Source organism: Rhipicephalus microplus, unplaced genomic scaffold (assembly GCF_043290135.1).
Source record: "Rhipicephalus microplus isolate Deutch F79 unplaced genomic scaffold, USDA_Rmic scaffold_42, whole genome shotgun sequence".
Lineage (NCBI taxonomy): Eukaryota > Metazoa > Arthropoda > Arachnida > Ixodida > Ixodidae > Rhipicephalus > Rhipicephalus microplus.
The window spans coordinates 946102-971177 of record NW_027464615.1 but is presented as its reverse complement, the minus strand read 5'-3'; the positions used below and the strand labels follow the sequence as shown (position 1 = coordinate 971177).

The 25076-nt window shown below is 47.8% G+C and overlaps 1 protein-coding gene across 1 annotated transcript in view; it reads left to right on the top strand.

Moving 5' to 3' along the window:
* Positions 1 to 3274: 3274 nt before the first annotated feature.
* The window catches only part of LOC142787019 (uncharacterized), a 36436-nt gene continuing 14634 nt past the window's right edge, over positions 3275 to 25076 (top strand). Inside the window, exons 1-8 of the mRNA XM_075884640.1 lie at positions 3275 to 3364; positions 5826 to 6110; positions 8011 to 8217; positions 10700 to 10885; positions 11783 to 11947; positions 15109 to 15234; positions 17496 to 17588; positions 23608 to 23745. Of these exons, the coding sequence (XP_075740755.1) occupies positions 3275 to 3364; positions 5826 to 6110; positions 8011 to 8217; positions 10700 to 10885; positions 11783 to 11947; positions 15109 to 15234; positions 17496 to 17588; positions 23608 to 23745 (1290 nt within the window). The remainder of the gene's footprint in view (positions 3365 to 5825; positions 6111 to 8010; positions 8218 to 10699; positions 10886 to 11782; positions 11948 to 15108; positions 15235 to 17495; positions 17589 to 23607; positions 23746 to 25076) is intronic.

Genomic DNA, 25076 nt, shown 5'->3' with positions numbered 1-25076 from the left:
GATGGCTTCGCGCGACATAATGAAAGCCATGCGTCAAGGAAAACTTTATTATGCTATTCAATTTACCCGCAGAGACACGATGTGTGGTTAGATAAAGTTGGTAACGCGTGATAGTATAGATACTCATCTATGGGAGAGCAAAAAGCCGTCCCGTGGGCCTCACAGCGGTCACTAATAGGGCTTGAAACTGTGCTTGGAAGTTCTTAGCGATTTGGAGTACTTTGTACTCTACTATGGGAGACCAGAAAGCCGTCCCATTTATCATAATCATCAACAGGCGGTAGTTCAAATTACTGCCACAACAATTTGTATTTGTGTTTATAAAAAGTTGTTAACAATTTACAGTACTTCTTACTCTACTATGGGAGAGCATAAAGCCGTCGCGTAGGCCTCACATGCTAAACACGCAGCATAAACCAACATGTTTAGAAAAATTTATTGCCACAGATGTCAATAACATGTCAAGATAAGAATTTATTTTTAGACATACAATAACAATGATGACAAAACAGACTTCATTCACATGAACATGGATATGAGATGACGCGGAAAAAACATGTAAAATTGATGGTTCACACAAACACAGCCACACAAAAATGTGTCACGAAAAGACAGATTCACATATGAATATTGCACTGTACACAAGAGGCACAAATAAAACGTGACAATTCCCCGTAACAATATTATTAACCGTATTCCCCGTAACAATATTAACAATATTATTCCCCGTAACAATATGTACATTTCACATATTTAAATGTAGGCATGTTCTTTCTGCCAGTGCATCGACACATTAGCCTACCAATGCCAGGCTGGCCGAACGAGAAGTTTCACTCGTCCGTCACAGACCGACACAATCGGGCAAGACCAGTGCCGAAAGAATTCCTCTTCACCGAGGAAGAAGGGCTCCTCCGACAAAACAGACAGCAGCTCCGAGTACAATCGTACTAGGATCGGGAAGAGCGCGCGGCGGTGGCGGCCTGCTGCAACCACCTCGTGTCGTCTGCGCCAGAGGCAGAAAGAACCAGCAACAACGAAAGGACAAGCGAAGCGGACTCCAGAACAACGCTCAGAAAAAATTAAGTGGTTTACTCTGAGGCAGCGAAATCCAGCAAGTACGGCTCTCCAAAAAAAAAACACGTGCAATGACACAATGCCTCAGAAAATGCTGATTTGTTTCCCGAAAGGAGCAGTTCGGACATGTTGCTGACTGGACCATTCTTCACCTTTCGAGGTGGTTGAAAGTGGGAAGCACACCCTATCCCAGGCGCCACATGAAGCCTCGGAACCTGTGTGTTTATAAAAACTGGTTCACGATTTAGGGTACTGGGTACTCTAAGTCTCGGAGGCTATTCATAAAAAGGGTTTGAAGATTTCGAGTATTGCGTACTCAACTATGCGTGGGAGAGCAGTGCGCTTTGTCACGGAGCATTACTGTTCAAACCTCATGGAGATGTTGAATAGAGTGTTTAAAAAGCTCATTCAACCACAGTGCAATCCCAGGTTGTCTTTGTTTATCATGTTCATTTTGGAGGCATCGAAAAAGTGCAGCTTTCGTAGGAGAAAAAAAGAAGTAACTATAGAACACGGACGCATAAACTTTTATTTCTTTCGTAATGGGTGCTTAGAAGCCCACTAGATGCCGTGTTTCATCGTTAAGCAATCTCATTGCCTTTTCGTCATCGCATAGCTATTGCCGAGCACACCACGTGCTCTGCGATGGAAGACCACCAAGCTACCGAGCGATGTAGATGCCACTCATAGTGTTTCATGGCAGTTTAGAGCCATAAGCGCAAAGAGAAAGAAATTGATTGAATACCGCACCACCTGGCCACGCTGCGCGTGCGCTTCAGGTAAGCCACTCCCACCAACGAAACGGTCACGTGCAAACCCACTCTACAGCACATAGCATAGGCTGCGCCCTCTTGTGCTGAGACAGCCATCCAGGCTCCTTAAGAGACTGCGTACTCCCGACGATGAACAGACCAAGAGGGCCTCTAGTTTGTGCGTTTTTAAGGATGGCCTTGGCTCTCACGACTATTCTGTCCTTTTTGTGCCGTGAGTGACCCTACGAGCATTTCACCGAATTGTTTCCCGCTACCATCTGACAAAGAAAAAAAATTCCAGCCCCTATCCCAAAGCTGAACGAGCTTCAGGCTAGCAGACTTGGACTAAACTCCTCGGTGCCTTAATAAGATAGACCCCGACCACTGACAATCGTGACCCAAATGTGGCCATGTCTCGTGTTTTAGGAGCGAAGCTCCTTAAGGCGTGGGCTGAGCGTCCTGTCGTAAACATATGTAGCCACCTTTCATTAGTTCTTGAACCGGCCATAAAGGGCGGTACTTGTATATACATACAACGAAACGCATATACGCTGAAAAATGCACATGGCACGATACTAGAGGACTTTACTTGTAGTGTGATAATTAAAAATCACAGCATGTCCATGGAGGGAATGATGATGAGTGGGGCAAAGCGTCTGTCAGTCCGTCTGCGCTTCCATTCGTTCGTTCGCTCTTGCTTCTGTCCATCTGCGCGTCCATCCATCCGTCTGTGCATCCATTCGTTCATCCGTGCGTCCGTTCATTTGTGCATCGGTCCATGCATCCGCCCGTCCGTTCTCTCGTGCTTCCATCTGTACGTCTGCCCATGCGTCCGTCCCAGCGTTCGTCCATGCATCCATCCATCCGTCCTTCCGTGCGTTCATACGTTCACTCGTGCGTCCATTCGTCCATGCGTCTGTCCGTCCTCTCGTGCGTCAAACAGACAGACGACGGACGCAACCAGTGTAGGATTCATGGTTTGCCGATAAAAGGCATGATATGCGCAAGGTGGTGGCGGCTCGCGCGTAGATGCGAGTGCGCGAGAAAATAGGAATGACGTCCCACGAAGACGTCGGCGATCGCGTGTTCATCGGCGGTGCCGTACGCTAGGGGACGCAGTGTAGTAAATAAAAGCAGTATTGGTACCCGCGCGCGTTCAGAAAGTCGGCGGATGGACAAGGCTGCAGAATGGCGTGCGTGCAAGGCAGCGGCGACTCGTGCCCGAAGACAGAACCCCGATGTGCGAGCGCGCGAGGCAGAAGCGTGCCGTGAAGCTGCGTGGCGGTGCCAACAAGATCCCAGTGTATACGAGAACGGAAGACCGAAGCAGTGCGGCAGTGGCGTGCGGACCCAGCTTCGCCCCCCTCCGTGGACATGCTGTCATTTTTTTATCCCATACTATGACTGTGCCCGGCCCTTAATGCATTTTCACCCATCACGAAGAAGCAATGGGGTGCATCCCTGAAGAGCAGGGCTGGGATCAACTCCAGGCCGTCCAGAGGGCCCTCGACGTCGTGACGAAACTTTTCGGTGCTACCGTGGGCGAAGGCACCGACTTGATCTTGGAGCGGGGTAGGGGCCTTCTGGCTCTCCTAAATTTCATTTTCTCAGGACTCCAATGCAGTTCTTGCCATGTCAAGATTCGAGGAGGAAGCCGCGCTTCTCGAACCAAGAGGTGTCGATTGACGGTGAATCCAGTGGTGAATACCAGTGGGGACGGGCCAGTGCTTGACTGTGCTAAGCTCTGCGCTACTTTATGGGTTCGGGCTGTGTCGTACGCGGTCGCGTTCCTGTATAACATGCAGCATAGCTATACTATCTATAGTATATCATACATTTCAATCTGTGTGACAATGTAGATAAAAATATGGCCCAATTTCTAATGCGAAAGACTTTATTGCATTATCCAGCGCGAAATCTGATCACCGGCGTCCCGCACCAACAAAAATCTGTAATGCGAAAAATCAGCATCACGTGATGACTCACCATATGGCTTCACGGAGACGTGGCAGATCTCCAAAGTTTGGGACGTCATAATGACATAACTTTGACGCCACGTAGCATGATGGCGTCATCACGTGGCACCGTAGATTGCTCAAAAGTAGTTAGATCACGGAGGCAATGTAAAGCCAGATGAGGTGCCTTCGATCTTGGAAGCCGTACAAAACCTCGTAGGTGCAGAGAGCTTTGAAAGCGTGGTGGGGCGAATCAATACATTGACTGAGAAGAAACAAGATGGTTTTCGGCTTCGACTTACTTTAAGCGAACGCATTAAGGGACCCTGTTAGTTTTGCGCTCTGAATAGTAAGTCCGTATTTTGAAGCATGCGCTGTGAGGGCTTTTCTGACTGACGTTCTGCGACTCTACTCATTCCCGCGGCAGTCCACTGATTATTATTACTGCGACCAACACGTTGCACAAGCCTGCTGCTCTGGGCTTCAACGAATTCCGCCATGCTGTCGAATTTGTTGATGATGATTTGTGGGGTTTAACGTCCCAAAACCACCATATGATTTTAAGAGACGCCGTAGTGGAGGGCTCCGGAAATTTCCACCACCTGTGGTTCTTTAACATGCACCCAAATCTGAGTACACGGGCCTACACCATTTCCGCCTCCATCGGAAATGCAGCCGCCGCAGCCGGGATTCGATCCCGCGACCTGCGGGTCAGCAGCCGATTACCTTAGCCACTAGACCACCGTGGCGGGGCACTGTCGAATTTGTCTTCGTGTGGGCTCTGGCCGGCCTGGAATACTGCTAAGTGGTCTCTCTGATCAGTTAAATGACGTTCATTACCAATTTTGACAGTGCTGCAAATTTAGTGATTGCTGGAATGAAGTTTACCTAGATATAAAAATAGGCAACATAACGAATTATAGGCTATAATCAACTAAAAAACTTGGTGGTCCTGCTTCACTTCAGTGATGTTTATATTTTATAACAATATCGAAAACGCGAAAGACACCGCGTTATAAGCTGTGAGCAAGAAATACTTGATTATTGCGAGGGTCGACAGCCGAAAGATTAAATAAAAATGAAAATAAATATCGAAATACGGTTCACAATCACATTTCCTTTTCTTAGTGTCATTATGTCTAGCACCGATGGCGCAACTGGCAGTGAACATAGTGAACCGCCGACAAGCAACGAAGACACCACGCGTAAGACTAGACAGCTGAAAAGCCAATAAGAGAGATTCCCGAGGGCCGAAACAGCCTCAGTGTAGAAGAGGTTCCCGGCTCGCGCATGAACGCTGCGGAAAACTCCATCATGCGCACTGCCGCGAAAATACACTAAGCGATCACCGCATGCTTCAAATAAATGTGAACGTGAGCTTCTTTTGTCATACCAAAATTGCTCTGTTTTGGTTTCACTTTTTCGTGTACTAGTGTATTGAGTTTGAAATGCTACAAGTAGGCAGACAAGCATCAGCGTCATTTGTAGTTGACCCGAAGGTGGCGGGTAGGAATCAAGACACGTCGGGTCGCATTTCGAGGCCCATGTACTGTGTGATGTCGGTGCAGGTGAAAGAATATCGAATGATCTAAATTTCCGGAGCCCTTCATAATGCCATGCCTGGTAACCTTATCGTGGTTTTTGGTCTTCAAACCACTGTTGTTGTTCTTCATTTTCATGTTGTTGTTGTTGTTGTTGTTGTTGTTGTTGTTCTTCATCTTCATGTTGTTGCTGTCCTTCTTCTTCTTCATCTTCATGTTGTTGTTGTTGTTGTTGTTGTTGTTGTTGTTGTTGTTGTTGTTGTTGTTGTTGTTGTTGTTGTTGTTGTTGTTGTTGTTGTTGTTGTTGTTGTTGTTGTTGTTGTTTTGAAGGCAAGCGTAATGCGCATTCGTATCTAGCATTTGTGCACGAACCTGACTTCCAATCTTTGTGTCTGTTATTATAACGAATACCGTATATAACGAACAAATTTATCCTTCCGAGGCCGCTTCGGTATTACATTCGGTTCCATCGCCCCCGTTCCCGTTCGGACCTTCTCGTGCAGAAGGACAAGGTCCTTTCGGCGCTTCCCGAGCCGAGCGAGAGCAGCACGAGGTCGACGAGCAACTGGGACATCGAGCTGCTGTCTCCCGGCCAGGCGGCCAGCAACCGGCTCCGGCGCACCCAGGTGTGCATCCTGTTCAACGCCCTGGGAGCGCTCTCGCTGGCCGCCATGCTCGCCGGCGTTCTGGTGGCCGCCCTGGAGCATCACTCGCCCATCTTCACCACGGCCTCGGTGGCGCTGCAGGGCTGCATCCTGCTCCTGCACTCGGTGGAGCTTATCACTATGGTCAGTGTGGAGGAGTTCTTTTAAGGGCGAAGCTCTTACAGCTTGAGGTAAAACGTCAGTTGTTCGCAAAAACCTTTCTCGTAATAACATATCGATAACGAAGCCACATATGCGCACCACCTGGTTTTAACCTCCACTAGGAGAGCATGCACCGAGGATCCGCCACCACCAAGCCACGCCTAAATACGAATACAGGGGGCGCAGCCACCGCGCCGAGTTCGCCCGGCTTGGCGCGAGCGTATACAAGAGGCGAAAAGTCAGTGTTCTTACCGGATGTGCCGCAGTCAGGCTTACATACTATAGACCCTTTTCATAAATACGCCACCTGACAGTGAGCTTTCCGTCAGTTTCGCTTCGCAAAGGAGCGCGGGATGGCTAGCGCCATCATGGGGGCATAGAAAGCGAGCCGTCAAATGCGCGAGTGCTGGGATTTTTGTGTTGGCGGCTAGCTCTTCGTATCATTCGCTGCAATCGCGCTGCTTTCTAGTTTGAACGAGCTCCTAGTACACTCCGATAAGCTTTCTGAGCTGCTTCCACTGCACAATGAGCAATATTTTGTACCCTTCAACGGGTTGGACGAGCAGTTTGGCTTCTTATGACTAGCAATGCATGGATCCGGCCTGCAAGAGACTTTCATCAGCGTGCCCTCCCAACGTGGTCCGCGTCCTGCAGGAACGCAAGAGGTGTCTGTGCGCACTGCAAGAAACGCGCATCAGCGTCGCTGGGACACACAGCTGCAGCGGTGCCCTGACAATGGCGGCAGACTTTAGTTCGCGTCCATGGCACTAGGGGCGGCCTTTTTCGAAAAGGGTCTATAGTTTCTGGCGCTGAAGCCCAAACATTTTTGCATGGTCTCTGACAGGCTGTGCTTCGACTCCACTCCTCAGCCAAGAGTTCAGCCCCTAAGATGGACTAGCTCAGCCGTCCCTTAAGCTTTGTGCGCTAACTCTGAACTTCTTGCCTTTTTTTTTCTTTTAAAAAATGCTAAATCGGCTGGGCCTATTCTGATCAGTTTTTGGACACTATCACTACATACTGCCACGCACCACCATGTATCAGCTATCCAATGTGGTAGATACTTTCTTGGGGTTGAAAGAAAGCATACTCTGGTCAGGTTGCAGCTGACGGTCTTGGGGCTTTTCTTTTTTCGATTTGTTCTCTTCAATTTGTACTTTTATTGTTTGCGTTTTTGATGGTTGATATACTATTTCAATATTTTGGAAGCATTAGTTTTTTCTCAGTGAAACCACGCGCTTTGCAGGGCGGGAGTGCATTTTTGCCAGAACATTCCGGTGGTTCTCGTGTACATATTTGCTAAGAACAACCACCCATTGTAATCGACGTCCTAATTTCACTGTGAATTAGGATAAAATCGTGTTTTATTCGTCCTACTCTTCGTTGAGTCCCCTCAAGGGGCATGTTCAAGTCATACTAGAAGCATCATAATCATGAGCATCGGTTCTGGTAAAGACGTGCATCATTACGATTATGTGTACTAATACAAAACAACTATAGTACAACAGCGAATTTTCTTAAGACTCTCTTCTTTCACCCATGACGGTATAGATGCTGTATCAAGGCCGCTTACTATATGCTAGGCATTAGGGTGGCTGTAAGGCTGATACCAAACACATTTTACGTATTAGGATGTACTATTATTATGATGTACTATTACGTCTTTTCGTCTGCCTTTGTTAACCGCCAATATTTTTATGTATAATTGAATATTTGATATTTGTATTGTCATATTGTAACAATTCAATATGCCCTTCCTGTAAAGATCCCTGATGGGATCGACAGTATGAATAAATATACAGAACAAACAGCACTCAGCGTGCTATGCTTGCACAGCAGTCTGTGGTGTCGTGTCACGAGCCTATATGCCGACTCTCCTGCGCAGTACTCGCGCAGCCCGACGGCGTCGTTCCTGGCCGTGGACATCTGGGCTCGCCTGGACCTGGCCGCCTACCTGTTGCAGCTGGCACTGTTCTGCGTGTCCGCCTGGTTTTCGGCCTCGGACACGCCCTTGCGCCACAGTTGGCCACCTGTCGCCGCGTTCGTCGCGCTCGCCGCATGCCGGGCACACAAATTCTGGGTGCATCGCAGGGTGCGTACTACGTGTGCACTTAACATCGCCCGGGCCTATAGAAAGAACGTGCACAGATGTGAAGACGTGTGCAGAAAGTAGAGAGATACGGCGTGCTGTGGCAGCTTCGTTCACAAAGCGTAAATTTTCATGTGATGTACGTAGAACACCTATACCTCAAGATACGTAGAAGCGCGGGATTGTTCGTGACAACTGCTTCGTCACAGCTTTGAACGTATTATGCAGTGTATACCGTAGTTTCGCGTGCTCTATCAGCAACTTTAATCGTGCACAGGCTTGCATTGCCTTCTCACTTCAATTTTAGTATTGAAGTACGTCCGTGCACTCGAACGCAATCGTTATCGTTGATTGTCCCTATATATTGACCACGTTTGGAAACTAGCGAATCGTGATCGAGCTCTCGTCCAGCGCTTGAAATTCTGAAACTCCCCCATGATTTGACTTAGACTACGCGATACTACGGATGAACAAAAGTCTTTTTGTGTATGTGGATGGGCATATTGTGTATAATTTATGTCTAAGCCTCGTCTTTGCACTCTTATCTACTGGTGTATTGTTGTCACCTTCGCGCAGAAACGTCCTACTAGCAATATGCACTGTAAGAATTGAACACCGATATACATATCATGACCTCAATTCAGGGTATATACACGGTTCTGAATATTGTGTTATCAGGGCTAAATAAGCTACGTACTCTTATTCCTGTAATTTGATGGCACTATCAATGTACTTCAGGATAGCAGTGCAAACTTAACCAGCGTCAAACAAAAAACACGCGCTGCGCAAGCGCTGATTGTAACTGAGTTTTAATGGCTGGACAGGCATACTTAGGTCTGCTAGTGACAAGCCACAGATGCGTTGACAATAGCGTTGAATGAGGACTTACTATGTATAGCAACGTAACGTTGAAAATCAAGCATGTGAAAGACTTAGAAGTGGCAGCTTTTATATTTTGGCTACGCAATCAAATTCATTAAAAAACCACGCGACATAATCATAGCAAACTTCTTTCACTGGTTACAAATAAAAGTAATTATCTGGTGATTAGAACGCGAAAAGCAATACCCTCAACTGAAGGGCAGTAGGCTCTTGTGGCACTTCTCATCTACGTCTCCCCACAATCGTACCTACACAATAACTATCAGTGAAACAGTCCAGCATAACCGCGTTCCTTTATTATCCTTAATCAAACCAAATTTTTGTTCACCTGTGTACGAAGTCAAAGGCTTACGTTTAGCATTCATCTTCAAGCATACTTCACGCCGAAGTACTGCCGCTCAGCACTGTTTCGCAAGTTGCACCATGATTATTTTTCTAAGAGGCCACCTGCACTCCTTTCACAGCCCATGCACATTCAAACGTGGTTATGATCACAGTGCAGACTCGTGCGGCCGAAACGCCTTCCTCATCTTAGATGCGCAGCATATTATGGTTGAGTTCAATCAGGTGTGTGGTGTGACCACATTTACAGCGCATGCGCGTCCCCTCACTCCCTCTCCTCCTACGCTTCTTCCTCTTTTTCCTCTAGGCATCTCTTCCCAAGGTGTTCACCTTCATTGAGCATGCGCGTTCCCACCCCCTCTCCTTTTCTATGTTTCCACCCTCTCTCGCCTCGCAATGCCGACGCAGGCAGTGTCTGCTACCGAATTTCTTGATTGAAAAAAATCAACTGCTCACGCTGCCCAAACCGTTCAATGGCCACCCTGTATATATAGGCACTGGCTCTGGACCTCCAAGGTATACAGTGCCAGTGGGGGATTTCTTCTGTGCGTTGTAGAACAAGAAAAATTCACGACGAGCGCGTTAACTTAAATCGGACTGCGGGTGTCTGTGTCCAATCGGAGTCGTCTCTCTCTCAATGCCCATGGCATGTTCCAGTAGTAAACACCGTACTTTCCATTTACATGGTCAAATAACTTTCAACGTATGTAAACGGAGCTTGCTCAAATAGCCTAACCTAACATTTCACAGCATGTCCACGAAGTGAATGATAATGATTGGGCGAGGTTCCAGGGCATCATTTGGGTAACCGTGAATCCTCAGTACATTTCCCACTCGAAAATGCAAACGAGTGACAACAGGTGTGTACGATATATACACTGTTACTTTATTGGTCGTCATAAGCGTCGACTCCGCGAGAACCTTTCGTGGGTGAGAGCGCTTTCGCGATCGTTTTTCTCCGTGGCAGAAATAGAATGTGTCATCATGAGCGTCATCGTCATGACGTATACTGCAGATGTCTTTCATGTAGTGTGCCGTGATGGCAGAAAGAGAATGTATAGTGCGGAAAATGCTTGTTCATCATCATTGCCATTGTGTGTCACGACGGACATGGCTCGACCCCAAGGAGCTCTGTCCTTAAAATTGTCCCTACGTAATGACCTGGCCACAGCGATGATCGCAGAAAACATTCGTGCGGGGGAACGGGATCTCGAAGCAGAGACACCTTGTGACCTACACAATATCGTCACACGCTGTGCAGATAGTGTCGGAGGCATGGCTCCACTGGGTGGACCAGGCGATCAACCAGCGCGTGTTCCGCATGTATGACATGGCGGTGGCGTTCATCAACTCCGAGGAAGAAGTGGTCAAGAGCACCACCACTGCACCCAACGTCGACCAGGTGACCATCTTCATGCGCGAAGAGGCCAACTACAACAAGCTGCAGGCAAGTTACGTCATGATCAGTGTGAAGCACCTTCTAGACACAGCTAACATTGCCATTTGAAAGAAGAGCTTTGCCACATATCGTGTATGGGAGACCTTCGAAGGCGAATGGATCTCGGGTTTTGAGAAACACTTTTATGTTTTTGGTGGCCGCATGGGGTGCTTTACGAGAAGCATGCTTGGGAATCGCCAGGTCTGCCTATGTTATCAACATATTCAAGAACATATTTAAAACAGTATAACACAAAAGTACGTGGACCGGGTACTAACAAAAGGTCCGTGCGACGCTTGTCTCATGCCCTGGTTCCAAAACAATGAAGCGTTGCATGGCAACTTCAGCCATTATAGAGATGGTTTTCGACAGCTCCTGTGGACCTCTAATTTCCTACCTATGGCGAGTAAATTTGGTCTTCTCCATATCTTCTCTGACTTTTTTCTTGTCATGCACTTTTTTTCTGTTCCTGTTTTTTACGCATGTTGGCATCTGGGCTTCTTCAATGACACAATTTCACTAAAACTAGACGATATAATGGTGCTAACATACATCTTTTTCTTTCGTGGTCTTTATTCGTTTACACGGATATAACAAACTAGTTGTACAGAGTCCAGCAAGCTGGAGAAAAATTCAGGAAGCGGAAAAAGATCGTTTACTTTGGATTAGCCCAATCCACTACGCATAAGGTCTGATCAATGCGTATTCTGAGAATGTTCCCTAGTTTAAGACGAATTGTTCCTTAACCGTGATGCTCTATTGATGAGGAAGGCATGCAGAATAATTGCAGAATAATTGCAGAATACAGCCAACTGGTTGCTCCACAGCTTTCCTTTTCAATTTTCTTGATGAATAACAGCAACAACACCGAGTAACGTTCACTCTGGTTCTGAAAACTGGTTGCAGCTGCTGAAGGAGATAATAAGCATCCAGCAGCGGTACCCCCCGCTCGAGTGCGTGGCCCGGTCCCGGCTCATCGCAAGGCGCATCCTCAACTCGACCCTGTCCGCCCTGAACGACCTCCACGAGAGCGGACTCGTCGAGGAGCACCACTACGCCGAGCTCGTGACGGTACGCGTTAATCGTACCACGTCGTGTATAATAAGAAATAATATCTGAGGTTTTACGTCTCAGTACAACTGTACGCTTACGAGAGACGCCAAAGTGAGAGGCTCCGCAAATTTCGACCACCTGGGGTTCTTTGACGTGCACCTAAATCTAGTACACTGGCCTGAGATATTCTTTTTTTAATCGAAAGTGCATCCATCGCAGCCGTGGTTCAATTCCTCGAACTTCGGTTTAGCACTAGAGTGTCATAACCATTAAATCACCACGGATGCTCAAAGGGAAGAGTTTATGAGCAGCCGAGGACGGATCATTTGGGGAAAGCATGTATCAGCCCGCCTGCGGTCGATTTACACGAGAATAAACTGGATTATCTCTTCTATACGGGTGCGCTTGTAAGAGGATGCTTTAGTCCACCGCGGTGTGTCGCTGGTTATGGTGCTTAGTTGCTGACCCGTAGGTCGTGTTTTCCATCCCGGCCGCGGCTGTCGCGTTTTGACGCACGCGCAAGGCTACAGAGTGCCAGTTCACGTTAAGAACACCAGATGGCCGACATTTTAAAAGCCCTCGACTACTTGATCTCTCATAATCATATAATGCTTTTGGGATGAAAAGCCTTAAATACTTTATCAAAAATGGGGGGACCCTTAAGCATCGCCTTTAAGAGTTAAATGCGATAGCGAAATCCGGCCCCTAGTGCACCCTTCAACCGCTAAGGGCATACTTATAATTATGTTTTGTTACATACGCAAGCACGCACACAAACACGTAAACAGTAGATTGGATTAGCACGTGCTATTATCGCCGAATTGGCTCGTTTTCAGCGTGACACCTGTCAAGCAAAATGCGTTAAAGGGGCTCTGAAACACGTTTTTCAAGTATCCATGGAGTGAATTCACTAGAAGAGCTTATTGCCTCACGAATTCAACGCCGCGAACATATTAAAAATCCGTCCAGTTACAAAGGTTTGTCAAATGCTGCAATTGCATTCTCTCTTCTCTCGTCCCGACGAAAGCACTGGAAGCTAAGCAGGGAGGGGGGGCAGGGCAAAAAAACTACCGCGCCTCGTGACCTTGACTACTTTTTTTCTTCGAATGCGCGGCTTTGTCAGTGTAATCGCGCGCGCACGCGTGCACAAGCAGCGGCCTCCCGCGGCTATCTCGGTAAATTGATTTTTCAGTTGCAGACACACAGACCATTTTTCACACACAACCAACAGGGCCGACGCCGGTGGCGCGTTTTCTACGACAAGAGCTCTCTAATGCTATCGCATTACAATAAAGCCTTAAAGAGCCAGTAAACAGGCTCCGAAACGTGCAGGAAGAGCTCGCGCATTTTCCTGCGCGTAACCAACCTCCTTCCACGCGCAGTGACATCAACTCGGTGATCAGCGACGTGACGCAGCATGCAGCTCCTTGATTGGTCTAAACCAGGTTTTAAGAAAGAGTAATGAAGTCAAAGTCGCCGATCACCGAGTTGACGTCACTGCGCGTATAAGAAGGTTGGTCACGCGCAGGAAAATGCGCGAGCTTCTACTGTACTTCGGAGCCTGTTGACTGGCCCTTTTAAGTTCGTCAGCAGTTTGCTTTTATGCCCAACGCCTGCCTCTCGCTTTTTGGGCACTTTTGCCCTTTCTTTCACTACCTATACGTGTGTGTGTTCGTTTGTTTTTGTGCATGGTATTTTTCATAATAATAATAACAATAATAATAATAATAATAATAATAATAATAATAATAATAATAAAATCCGCGCATCTCCACGAAGTGAATGATGATGAGTGGGCGAAGCTAGGTCCTGAGGTCCATAATGTCTGCGTTGAAGTCGAAGTCTAGTATAAAGGTTGTGTGCTTCTAGATGTTTTGTATTGTTCGTTTATGATTGATTGATCCTAATCTATTGTTAAACTTTATTTTGCGGGCACGGACGCGACAGGCAAGCCTCGCCATTAAGTTGATTCACCCCTAATATTTGGTGTTTTACGACCCAAAACCATGATTTATAAGATTATGAGGCGCGCTATAGTAGATTGTTCCGAAATGTTTGACCATCTGATGCTCCTTTACGGGAGCTTAATTCGCCTGCGGCGAAACGCCATCGCCACGGCCAGGAACAAACCCGCGGCTTTCCGGTCGGAGGCCGAGCAGCTCAACCACTGCACCTGCAATACAGGCGTTTCCCGATCTTAATCATTGTCATTAAGATATACAAAATGCGATAGCAATCGTCTAAAAACCAAACATGACGGCGTCAGTGTGTCGTATGTCGTACAGCCTCCGCTTAGACATTTACTGTGGCCGTCTGCCTTGAGAGTTTTCGTGTCCTAAACAGTGAAATAACGGAGCTTTCTGTCACCTTCGCATTCGGTAGCGCCTGAATCTAAGCACACCGCCGTTATTCGGATGTCCCCCCATCGAAGTGCGACCCCCGTGAACGGGCATCGAACCAGTGTCCTTAATCCCAGCAGCACGACACGAAGGAAATCAATGTTTTCATTAAGAAGACACTATAAAGTGGAACAAAGAATCAATTTGTATACTGGTAAATTGTACTCTGATAACTCTAACGTTTTGAATTTCTCTGTCATAGATTTACTTATATAAGAGCAAATCACGGTCGAAATTTCATTTCTCAATTTCATGCACGTGACGCCACGAATTCAAAGTGTATTTCATGAATTTGGGGACGTTGGCTCGAAACATTTCGAGAACTTTGGTATAGGCTAAGTCTCTGCCCTTTACCCCCCCCCCCCCCCCTCCGCTCCGGTGGACAATGTACGCCACGTCTACTGATTAGGAACTACACAGGCCTTATAACAGACGGCGTTCAAACGTAGGCCATCATAGTCATGAGTGCATGAATTCAAGCTGTTGTCGCCACCCTCCTTTTCTTATCGTGCGTTTCCTCGTTTACCAAGCATCTTCTCGCGAAAGGCAGCGTGATTTTGGTATTGAGGAATAGTTCTTTTCTAATAATAGAAAACTCTGTCCTCTTTAAAATCCCTTTATATTACGTGGCTTATAGCTTCGGATTACTGATGCTGTATTTCCTCTATAAGAGCAGTTGAACCTGCACATTCGATTTGCAATATTGGTGTGGCCGATCGTTGTGAACTACACAGTGTAACCACAGTAAAGGTGTTGTGTGCAATTTTGTTCGCCTTTCAGTGCCTGGAGCAGCTCATTCGGGACCTGAACCGGCTTCCGAGCTCCGTGTCGGTGCCCGAGACCACCGTCAGCTTCCTTCTCAGCGTGCCCTGGCTACCTGCAGAGAGCGTGGCCCGCCTCAAGAAGGTGACTCTTTATCTAACTATCTACCTATCTATCTATCTGTCTGTCTGTATGTCTATCTGTCTGTCTGTATGTCTATCTATCTGTCTGTCTGTCTATCTATCTGCTTGTCTATCTATCTATCTGTCTATGTCTGTCTGTCTGTCTCTCAGTCTGTCTATCTGTCTGTCTGTCTCTCAGTCTGTCTGTCTCTCAGTCTGTCTGTCTCTCTGTTTGGCTGTCTGTCTCTCCGTTTGTCTGTCTATCTATCTATCTATCTATCTATCTATCTGTCTATCTATCTATCTGTCTATCTATCTATCTGGTGTCCATCCGTCCGTCTGCCTGTCTGTCTGTCTGTCTGTCTGTCTGTCTGTCTGTCTGTCTGTCTGTCTGTCTGTCTGTCTGTCTATCTGTCTATCTATCTATCTGTCTGGTGTCCGTCCGTCTATCTGTCTGTCTATCTATCTGTCTGGTGTCCATCCGTCCGTCTGTCCGTCTGTCTGTCTGTCTGGTGTCCATCCGTCCGTCCGTCTGTCCGTCTGTCTGTCTGTCTGTCTGTCTGTCTGTCTGTCTGTCTGTCTGTCTGTCTGTGTGTGTGTCTGTCTGTCTGTCTGTCTGTCTGTCTGTCTGTCTGTCTGTCTGTCTGTCTGTCTGTCTGTCTGTCTGTCTGTCTGTCTGTCTGTCTGTCTGTCTGTCTGTCTGTCTGTCTGTCTACAACTAAAGCCAGGAGGGGGCAGAGAGGCCGATTGTATGGCTGATGATTTCTAGAAGACGTGCTTATTGATGCGAACTTGTATGCACGTGCCTTCGGAGTAAATCCTTCTAAAGTATAGAAATCTAGCCAGCGATATAGATCATCCATCTTTAGTATCTATGTTCGACACGCTCCAAAGCGCACCATGTGTGGAATGTTTACTAGCGGCGCTCAGCTGCCGGTGGTTCTGTATCGCTGTGTGGAAGTTTAAAGTTTGACGGAAGCCCGTCTGGTCGGGATGATACATGGTTGAAGGTAAAAAACCTGGAAACACTGCGCCGCCCAAAGTAAACGTTTAAAAAGAACAAACACAAAAAAAGATGTTTCGGCTCCCACACGGAAGCCTTGTTCACGGGGAAATCTGTGTTTATTAACAAACTTTACGCTGAAATTTGAACGCACCACCACCAGAATCCAACATTCTCCCTTTCGACCTAGGTGTGCAAATTTGTATAGACGACCTGCTACAGCCGACTGTTTATTTTTGGGGGGTCCAAAAAGACTACGTAGTTGCGCGCGAATTCCTTAGTCTGCATATTTCAAATGTGATTACACATCATCATTCTGCAGAGTACTGCAACAAAAGACATATTTCTGGAGGGACACTCCTAAAGGTTTCCGATGATAAATTTTTTCAAGGGGCGTCCAAAGTACTGAGGGGCGAATTGTCAGCAGTCATATATAGCGATAATATTTATATCAAAACAACACGCGCATTTGCGTCGTTGTGTTTCCTATGAAGTTCAAAATCAGGCTCATCACCCTTCCTATCGTATGTGTATGTGCGAGAAAAATATTTCGAAGGCGGCGGACGCACGCGACAAAAACAGATGAAAAGCACCGGCTGGCTCCGTCGGACGATGGAGAAAGGAGCGTGAAAGGTTGCCGCTGGTGGGGGTGCGTCGTGTGGGGATCAGTTGCAACATCCGAACGCGTGCTATCTCGATTGTCATCAGTAGATAGCTCATACCCTTGTACGTACTGCGCTCTCTCCTATTTGCGTTGAAGCAAAAAAGCATGACCTGAAGCGGCCGTTTTCTCATTTCCAGCATTTCTTGCTTGCACTAAATCGGATTCTACTGGAGTTGGCTGCTGGCCTTACTTCTTATAGCATTTCAATTTGATGATATCACATTCATTGCTTCGCCCATGCGACACACCTCGCAAAGTTTGCTGTATTTCAATTCCTTCCGTAAGACGACATTAGTGAGTGAACAGTCATGAAAATGTACGTATTACTTTTTTGTTGACTCAATTTTAGATCATTTGACAGGTTGCCAACACAATTTGGGCGTTTGGAGGGGGGGGGGGCGTTTCACCATAGAGTATAGGGATAAAAAAATGGGAGAACCAGTCATTAAACTGCGCAGATCCTTATACTACCCTATTGCGACCGCAAATATGAACACTTTACAAGCACTTTCTCGCCGTCGAAGGGAGTTTCCGTATAAGATATATGTCCTTCATATAGGTATATATCGCACTGCCAAGCTATGATTTTGTTTTTTTTTTCCTTGTCATCCCTCAGTTTTACTGCGGAAAGTACGACAAGGGCAAGCAGCTCGTGTCGTACGGGAAGCCGCACCAAGCCATCCACATCGTCTTCTCAGGAATAGTGAAGGTGTGTATTATCGGAACACATATGCGTGTATTCACTCAATACTACGAAGACAGCAAGGTTTTTAAACCTTTTTTTAGTAATAATCGTTCTTTTTTCGCGTGTATATCTATACTATTGAGGCCAAGGAGGCACGCGGCGGTGGGGGCTTATAATCATTGTCTGTTCTTTGGCATGCTCCTAAATTTAAGGCAACAATGGCACTTTGCATTTTCCCCAGTGAAGTGTGATGCACCCAGCCCCGACAGCGGCAAAGTTACGTGCAATGTTAACTCGACGTATGTCATTCTTTGTATCTGACGTACAAATTTAATCTGGTGGGTCTCTAAGATAATATTATGCTGTAGATTGTATATCAAAACCCCGTACTTATCTGGTCCAAAAGTCTCTTATTACGTGTGAAAATGCCAGCCTCATGTTCAGTCCTTGTTCGCAAATGAGTTATCTTACCAACTATTAATTCTGCTTCGAAATAAGCTAATGCACCATAAATTTTCAACTTCTCTTTTATCCACTTTACGCCAACATTACTATAGCGGTTGTACACTTTTTTTATTTCGTAACCAATTTCGGCAGCAAATTTTTAGATACATGAAACACCTAAAATAATTGATACATTAAAGCAATTATTAGTATCCATTGCTCAGCAAGGTAAATATGTACATTTTTGAACACGGATGCTCGCGGCTGTCAGATGCGGACTAAGCACCCTCGTCGCCGATTTGAAATGGACAAATGACGTGTGCTCTGGCGGCCGCTTCCTTTAAGAAATCGCCAATCACACGCGCCGCAGATCGAGGGCAGACAGCAGAGTGCGTCCCGGCAGCAGCCGCTGCTTGCCAACGCCGACTCGCTAAAGTTCTACACGTCCGAGGGCTCCTTCGTAGACTTCCTGGTGGCACCGGGCTCCCTCGGCATCATTGGCTTTCTCAACAAGAGCGACTCCGTCTGTGACGTCATCTGCGAGACCGATATTGAGGTACGCCCGCAGAGGGGCGCTTTCCTCAAGGCCTGACTACATGTACACGTTGCAGCGCGTCAGCGCACGGCCTTCTGACGCGGCACCGCGCCCTCTCTCATGGGGAGAGAGAGAAAACGCTACACTCCCTATAGGGAAAGGGTGCGACGCCGCGACAGAAAACCAGCATTTACAGATTAAACGCGCGTCGACGTAAAGCCCCCAAAACCACGTCGACGTCGTTGTGCCCGCCATCTTGAGGTTCTATCACGTTGGGAACTGCTCGAGCGAGCAGTGTGAAAGCGAAACGGCGTGAGTGCCATTGTAACACGATAGCGGAACAGCTCGTTTCGAAGATATTCCGGTGTCGGTGTCCACTCCGTTACTAGCGAGCAAAATATCGGCGCTTCTTGCGAGCGAGAAATTGAGAATTATGCAAATGCGACAAATGATACAATATCATCGGTTCGAGTAAGAATCTAACCCTGGCCTTCTGTGCGGCAGGCAGACTTTCTACCACAAGCACACGCCACTGCTAGGAACTACTTCAAGGAAAAAAAACGGCATATAAATCTCCTCTAGTGGGAGGCGTCTCCTTAGCGCAAGTAATATTGCGTGGAATCGTACCAGGCGTCAAAACATGTGATTTGCGCAACGAGTGGGTGTTCTAAAGGCGCACCCACTGTGTTGTGCTCAGAGACATTGAATCATCAGCAAAATCATCAACAAAGTGAGCAGCTGTGTAAGGTTTCCTTACCGAAGCGTAATGGGCCCCTCGCTAATCCACAAAGGGGAGAATTATGGCATAGCGGACACTTGGCAGCTGTATTTGCCGCAGGTATTGTAGGACAGTTTGAAACGGCTAATGTTACGCGCATAGACGTTATTTTCCTAGCGGCATGGTTCATGCATCCAGTGAAAACCGACGCTGACTAGCAAATGAGAAGGCAATGTACACGGGGCCCGATTACGCTATCGCGTTCCACTCTTCAGGGGGAAGTAAAGGGGCCTACAAGTTTTACACTGTCTACTAATGAGTCAAGAAAAGGGCTGATCTGATCAGACATGAAAAAATTACGTCTTGTCTCTCACTAAAGGGAACCATGCGTAGATGCGACGCAGCAGGCTGTAACGCTTACATTGGCGGCGCGGTTGACGCTAGCGCTCACCGAAGCGTTGCGCAGGAGAGATATTGGGGAGCAACAAGTCACGCAGCAATGGACCAGTGTTTCCTACTGCAACATGGCAATGGCAGCTAATGAGAAATAGGAGACGGAAGAATCCGATTGAACGCACAGACCCGCAGTCCGCTTTTATCAAACGCGCACGCTGAAAATTTTAGGGGTGAAGCTCCTCTTAGTCTAACGTTGTCATGCTTCACGCGTAACCGAGAGAAGAGACGAGAAAGAAAATAAGGTGGTATCTCTCGAACAGTATAATAGACGATGCTGTCTCATAGAAGTACATACAAACTGCAGTTGAGTGAGGATATTCTAGATGGCGTTCTACCGCTACTCTCTGATTGGCTGCTGTGCCATCTATGCCGGGTACGCGGAGAACGAGTGCCTCTCTAATGGCGTGTTCACACTTGAGAAGTGAAGAGAAACGAAAACGCCAAAGCGGCCGGAAAACTGTGACCGCGCGCGTCAAAGACGTTCACACTCGTTCTGCTCCATCCCGCCGCCGCCACCATCAATACCTTGACCATTAATTAGATTTTGCCTGCTTTGTAAGAACTAAAGTTCGTACCAAATTCTAGTTATTCACGCAAAGTAGTGAAGAAAAACAGCTCGCACCTTTTCAAACGTTGTTTTGGGAAATAAGCCAGCAGAAACGACACTAGCGAACGCACCGGCAGCAGCGCATTCAGCTGGCTGTACACGAACGCGAGACACGTTGAGGCATGCCTACTTGCTGCTGCTGCACCGTCTAATTCCAGAGTTCTCGGCGACCGTAATCTAAACCAGGCTCTCGAAGAACGCGTCCTCGTAGAGGCGGGTCAAGCATCGTCGTGCTGCTCGGGTAGTTTGCGATTCGAGCCGATGCGAGCCACCGCCGATGTATTTGCCGCCACGTTGAATGTGTGGCCGGCTGGTTAGGTCTCGTGGTTTTGGCCTAGCGCAGCCAAGGCCATGAAGCGGAAACCGGATCCGGTTTCGCGTGGCGGGAAAATCGGTCTCGGATCGATTTTTGCGCGCCGGCCGCATGGCTTGGTTTTCCGGCCGCTTGTTGAGGCAAAACGAGACAGTTTCCGGAGAGTTTCGCCGCTTTCGCTTTTTTCGAGGTCATGTGTGAATGCGCCTTAAAGGCTCGTTCACACGAAAGGCGGGGTGGGCAAAGGGGCGAAGCGGCAGCGCGGAAGCGCGGAAGCGGGGAAAATCTCCTCTCCAGGCGGCGAAAGCGGGAGGAAAACGAGGTGGCAAGGGCGATCGCTCTCAGAGCCACCACTACGCAGTGGAGGCGTGGTGGTTGCGCGGGTGTACGTTTGGGAGAAGCACTGACACGGCATAGCGACACGTGCGCAAAAGTGTGAGATGCCCGCCTACTCTGCCGCTTGGCGATCCATGGGAGGCGGGTGGTTTGAACAAGTGCACGCATTTACCGCCTCACCGGTTCGAGAAGCCCATTCGCTAGCTTTCCAGCGCTTCCCTCGGTGTTAACCAGCCTTACGTCTACTGGATAGTTACCGTACGTGGTAGATCGTTGGTGGGGCATGGACGAAGCAGAGCGGCGGGCGCGTTGAAGACTCTTGCACTCGGCTTCCTTGGCTCGCGTCTCGTCGGTGTTACCCGCGCGTCTTCTGCATTCTCGAACGCTATTGAACGCATGGGCACATGAACGGACGAATGAATGGACGAACGCTTCACCCCACTCATCATCATTCACTCCGTGGATATGCTGCGATTTTTTTATTGTTGAACAACGCACAGGAGAAATCTCCCACCAGCACTACCTTTGAAGTCAAGATCCAGTGCCTATATATACATGGTGGCCAGTGAATGGTTGTGCAGCGCGAACAGTTGATTTTTTTTTTCCAATCAAGAAACGTGCTAGAAGACGCTGCCTGCTTCGGCGTTGTGATGTGAAACAGGGGTAGCGTGTGAACGCCGCATGGAGGAATGCCTAGAGGAGAGCCGGAGCAAGCGTAGGTTAGCAGCATTGTGAGGTGAGAGAGGGAGAAGCATAGGATAGAGAAGGGATGGGATGCCCATGCACAATGGGGGCGTTAACGCCGCTGGGAGGAATGCCTAGAGAATAGAGAGGGAATCGAGCGCAAGCAGGTGGTGGGAGAGAAGTAGAGAGAGTAAGGCACAGTTGTTAGAGAGAGGGAAGAAGGCAAGTTCCGTATTTGTAGCATGTGTGCGGACGACGCCACTGCCGCGGGACATAGGCCCGAGTAAAAGATGCTTCGCATCTAAAAAGAAGCTATCGTCTATGCACTTGTTGTGGTCCTGTTGGTTTTAGTGACAGGGTTGCAGCAGGCAAAAAAAAGATAGAGATGGTAATGCAGCAGGTTACAACACGTTTCTCTTCTTGTGCTGGCCTCTGGAGGCGTCTGGAGTCGCCGCTTACCGTTAGGCACCCGCAACTTGCTGGACACTTACTTCCCATTTGCCCTCCCCCATGATTGGTCGAGACCCCGACTGATGATCTTTTTATCCTTCTACTATCTCTCTCCCTGCTATTTTCCCCTTTATTTACCACTTCCTCTTTCCTAGCGCTGCGCCGTGCTCCTTATTGGGCTGCAAAATTAAACGTCGTTTCAACAATACTACTGCCCTGGCGTCCACGTGCTGGAACCCTTCACAGTGCCGGTGGCCTGGACAGAGTCATGCGATTGTTGTGACCACTATATTGCGTAGCTGCGTTTGCAAAAGCATTCAATGAACACCGAAAGGAAGGTTTGAATTTATTCTGCGTTGCGTAAAAATGATTGATTGATATGTGGGGTTTAACGTCCCAAAACCACCATATGATAATGAGAGACGCCGTAGTAGAGGGCCCCGGAAACTTTGACCTCCTGGGGTTCTTTAACATGCTCTTAAATCTGAGCACACGGGCCTACAACATTTCCGCCTCCATCGGAAATGCAGCCACCGCAGCCGGAATTTGATCCCACGACCTGCGGGTCCACAGCCGAGTACCTTAGGCACTAGACCACCACGGCGGGGCTGCGTTGCATAAAAAGAGTAAAGTTTATGGAGTAGAATATATCGATAACAGCTAACATATTGGTGTAGGAGGACCGCTCAATAGAAACCACCTTGAAACTATAGGGCGGTGGATTAAGAAGTAAAATGAACTCTCTCTATTACTACAGCACTATTTAATACTCAAAAAACGGCGTCAAGCTAAAGAATGCGGATTATTCGATAGGAGAAGACTTCTCACGAAAACTTAGAGAAACCCGCAAGAAACTCTGGGACAGGTGTAAGCAGAACCGTGAAAACAATGACAAGGTGTCGTTAGCGTACAACAAGCTGTTCATTAATAACCGTGTTTACATCTGGGATGACGACAAGAATAACAAAGTAGAAATAGAAAAAGACGATAGTCTTGAGTATAGATAGAGTGAATAAAACGTTTATTTGATGGTCTGCGTGAGAAAATGGCTGAATGGGGTTCTGGACCTGCAGCGTGATATATGAGCACCATTTGTCAGTAATCTTGGAAAACTGAAGGATGGCCTCCGATATAGAGAGCGCGCGGCGTGTGCGCGCTATCTCGGGGGCTATAAATTGCAAAATTCAAGGCGACGGGTAGGTACCACCACCGTATCGTCAAAGTGTTGCACTGTCAGCGCAGCGTGATAGACGCTATCTTCCTTAGAATTAAGTATACCTTTTATAGTATACAGCAGTGGTTCTCAAATGAGGTTTTCGACGGAGAAGGGAAGGAAGGGGGCGCTTTATTTGAAGTGGGGGTGGGCAAGCAGATGATGTCGTGTGTTACTTCGTGCTTCTGTATACCATGGCAAAGCTATCTGGGTGACGGGGGAGGGGGGTGTGCCACGTTCTGGGGCAGTCGACTGGCATGTTCATCTTTCGATCTCCCCAAATGCAGGCGTGCGTGATTCCGATGCGGCTGATGGAAAAGCTCGTTGCCCGGGACGGCTCAACGCCGTGCATCCTCTACCGAATGTGGCAGTGGGTCGCCGTACGCATCGCCCTCGACTTGCTGCACGGACGAGAGGAGTTCCAGGTGTGTCCAGACACTTTATGGGGGGGGGGGGGATATAACGACCCAGCTATAGATGGGATACCTGCTTGATCTCGCGTCGTGCGTCGGCGTGCGTCTACGAACAGAAAATAACCAACGCCACCTCCTCCGATAGAACGACGATGTCACATAGGGTCATCGGGACTTTTGCGACGTCATCTTCGGCGTTCGTGACATCTTCGGCTGACATTGGCAACCGGTCGAAGGTGCGCTGGATCCGGAGGGCATGCAACATCTGGTGAGGTAAAGAGCTTCAGCAGTGTGGTACGCGTATCTCGAGAGCCTCGTCACGTCAGTCGACTCAAGGCGCTGCATCCAAGCGTGGTCAATGGACAGTTTTAGTTTAGGACGCGCAGCGGCATAGCGCACGCATCTCCCGAGAGGGAGCGCAGCTGAGCATGCGCTGTACGTAAGAGAGATGCGTGCGTTTGCGCACGTAAGGGATGCGTACGCTAGATCTCAGCTCTTATATTGCGCAAGTCGTTGAGTACCTAAGCAGTGGCTGTCGCGAGACCTCCCCGGGGTGAGAGCACAAAAACCAAGATGGCCACGACCAACAGTAGCACAAGCAGCAGTGCGGCCATGGCAGCGATCCCTAGCTGCGAGTAAATCCCGCGTACATTTTACGATTGCCCTCGATTTGGGGCTTCTTGCTTACGTGAAAAGATTAAATCCGTTCGCGGATCCTGTGCAATGGACATTGATCACTGTGAAAATACAGGAGCTGACGGGGATGCCTTTCAATGCCCGGAATGTCCACAGTTTCATGTCTCATGTCTTGACTCGTGTCAACTATGGTTGGCCATTGTAGTTTATTGCCAAGTCACTAGGTGACGCAAAGTAGCACTCTAAGACGATAGTGTTTTCGCTTAGGCGCAGTCCATGTGTCCGTTGTCGCGTACGTTAAACTAATACTACAGGAATCAGCCTCAGCTGCAACGTACATAGCGCGCTAGCCGTTGCACACGTACCACCTTGCGCGCTTAACTAAAACTCTCTACAGATCCTTTCACTGTTTACAAACACGGGCCCTTGACGACATCTGGTTTCGTCTAACAATGTGTCCATGGCATCGGTGGGCAAGAATAGCTTTAGAAAATAGCCTGCTAATTTTCTATTTTCCTTCCATTATTTCACAAAATATTATTATTAAATTTTCTTTTCAGCTACATAAAAATTATAAAAGAATGCCTTGAACCTTGCGCATGTTCTTTTTATCTGAAAAACTAAAAAGAGACTTTCTTTATACTTGAAAGAAACTTGAAAACGTGCTTTTAGTTCGACGTTATATGACCTGGTAAATGAGGTGACCG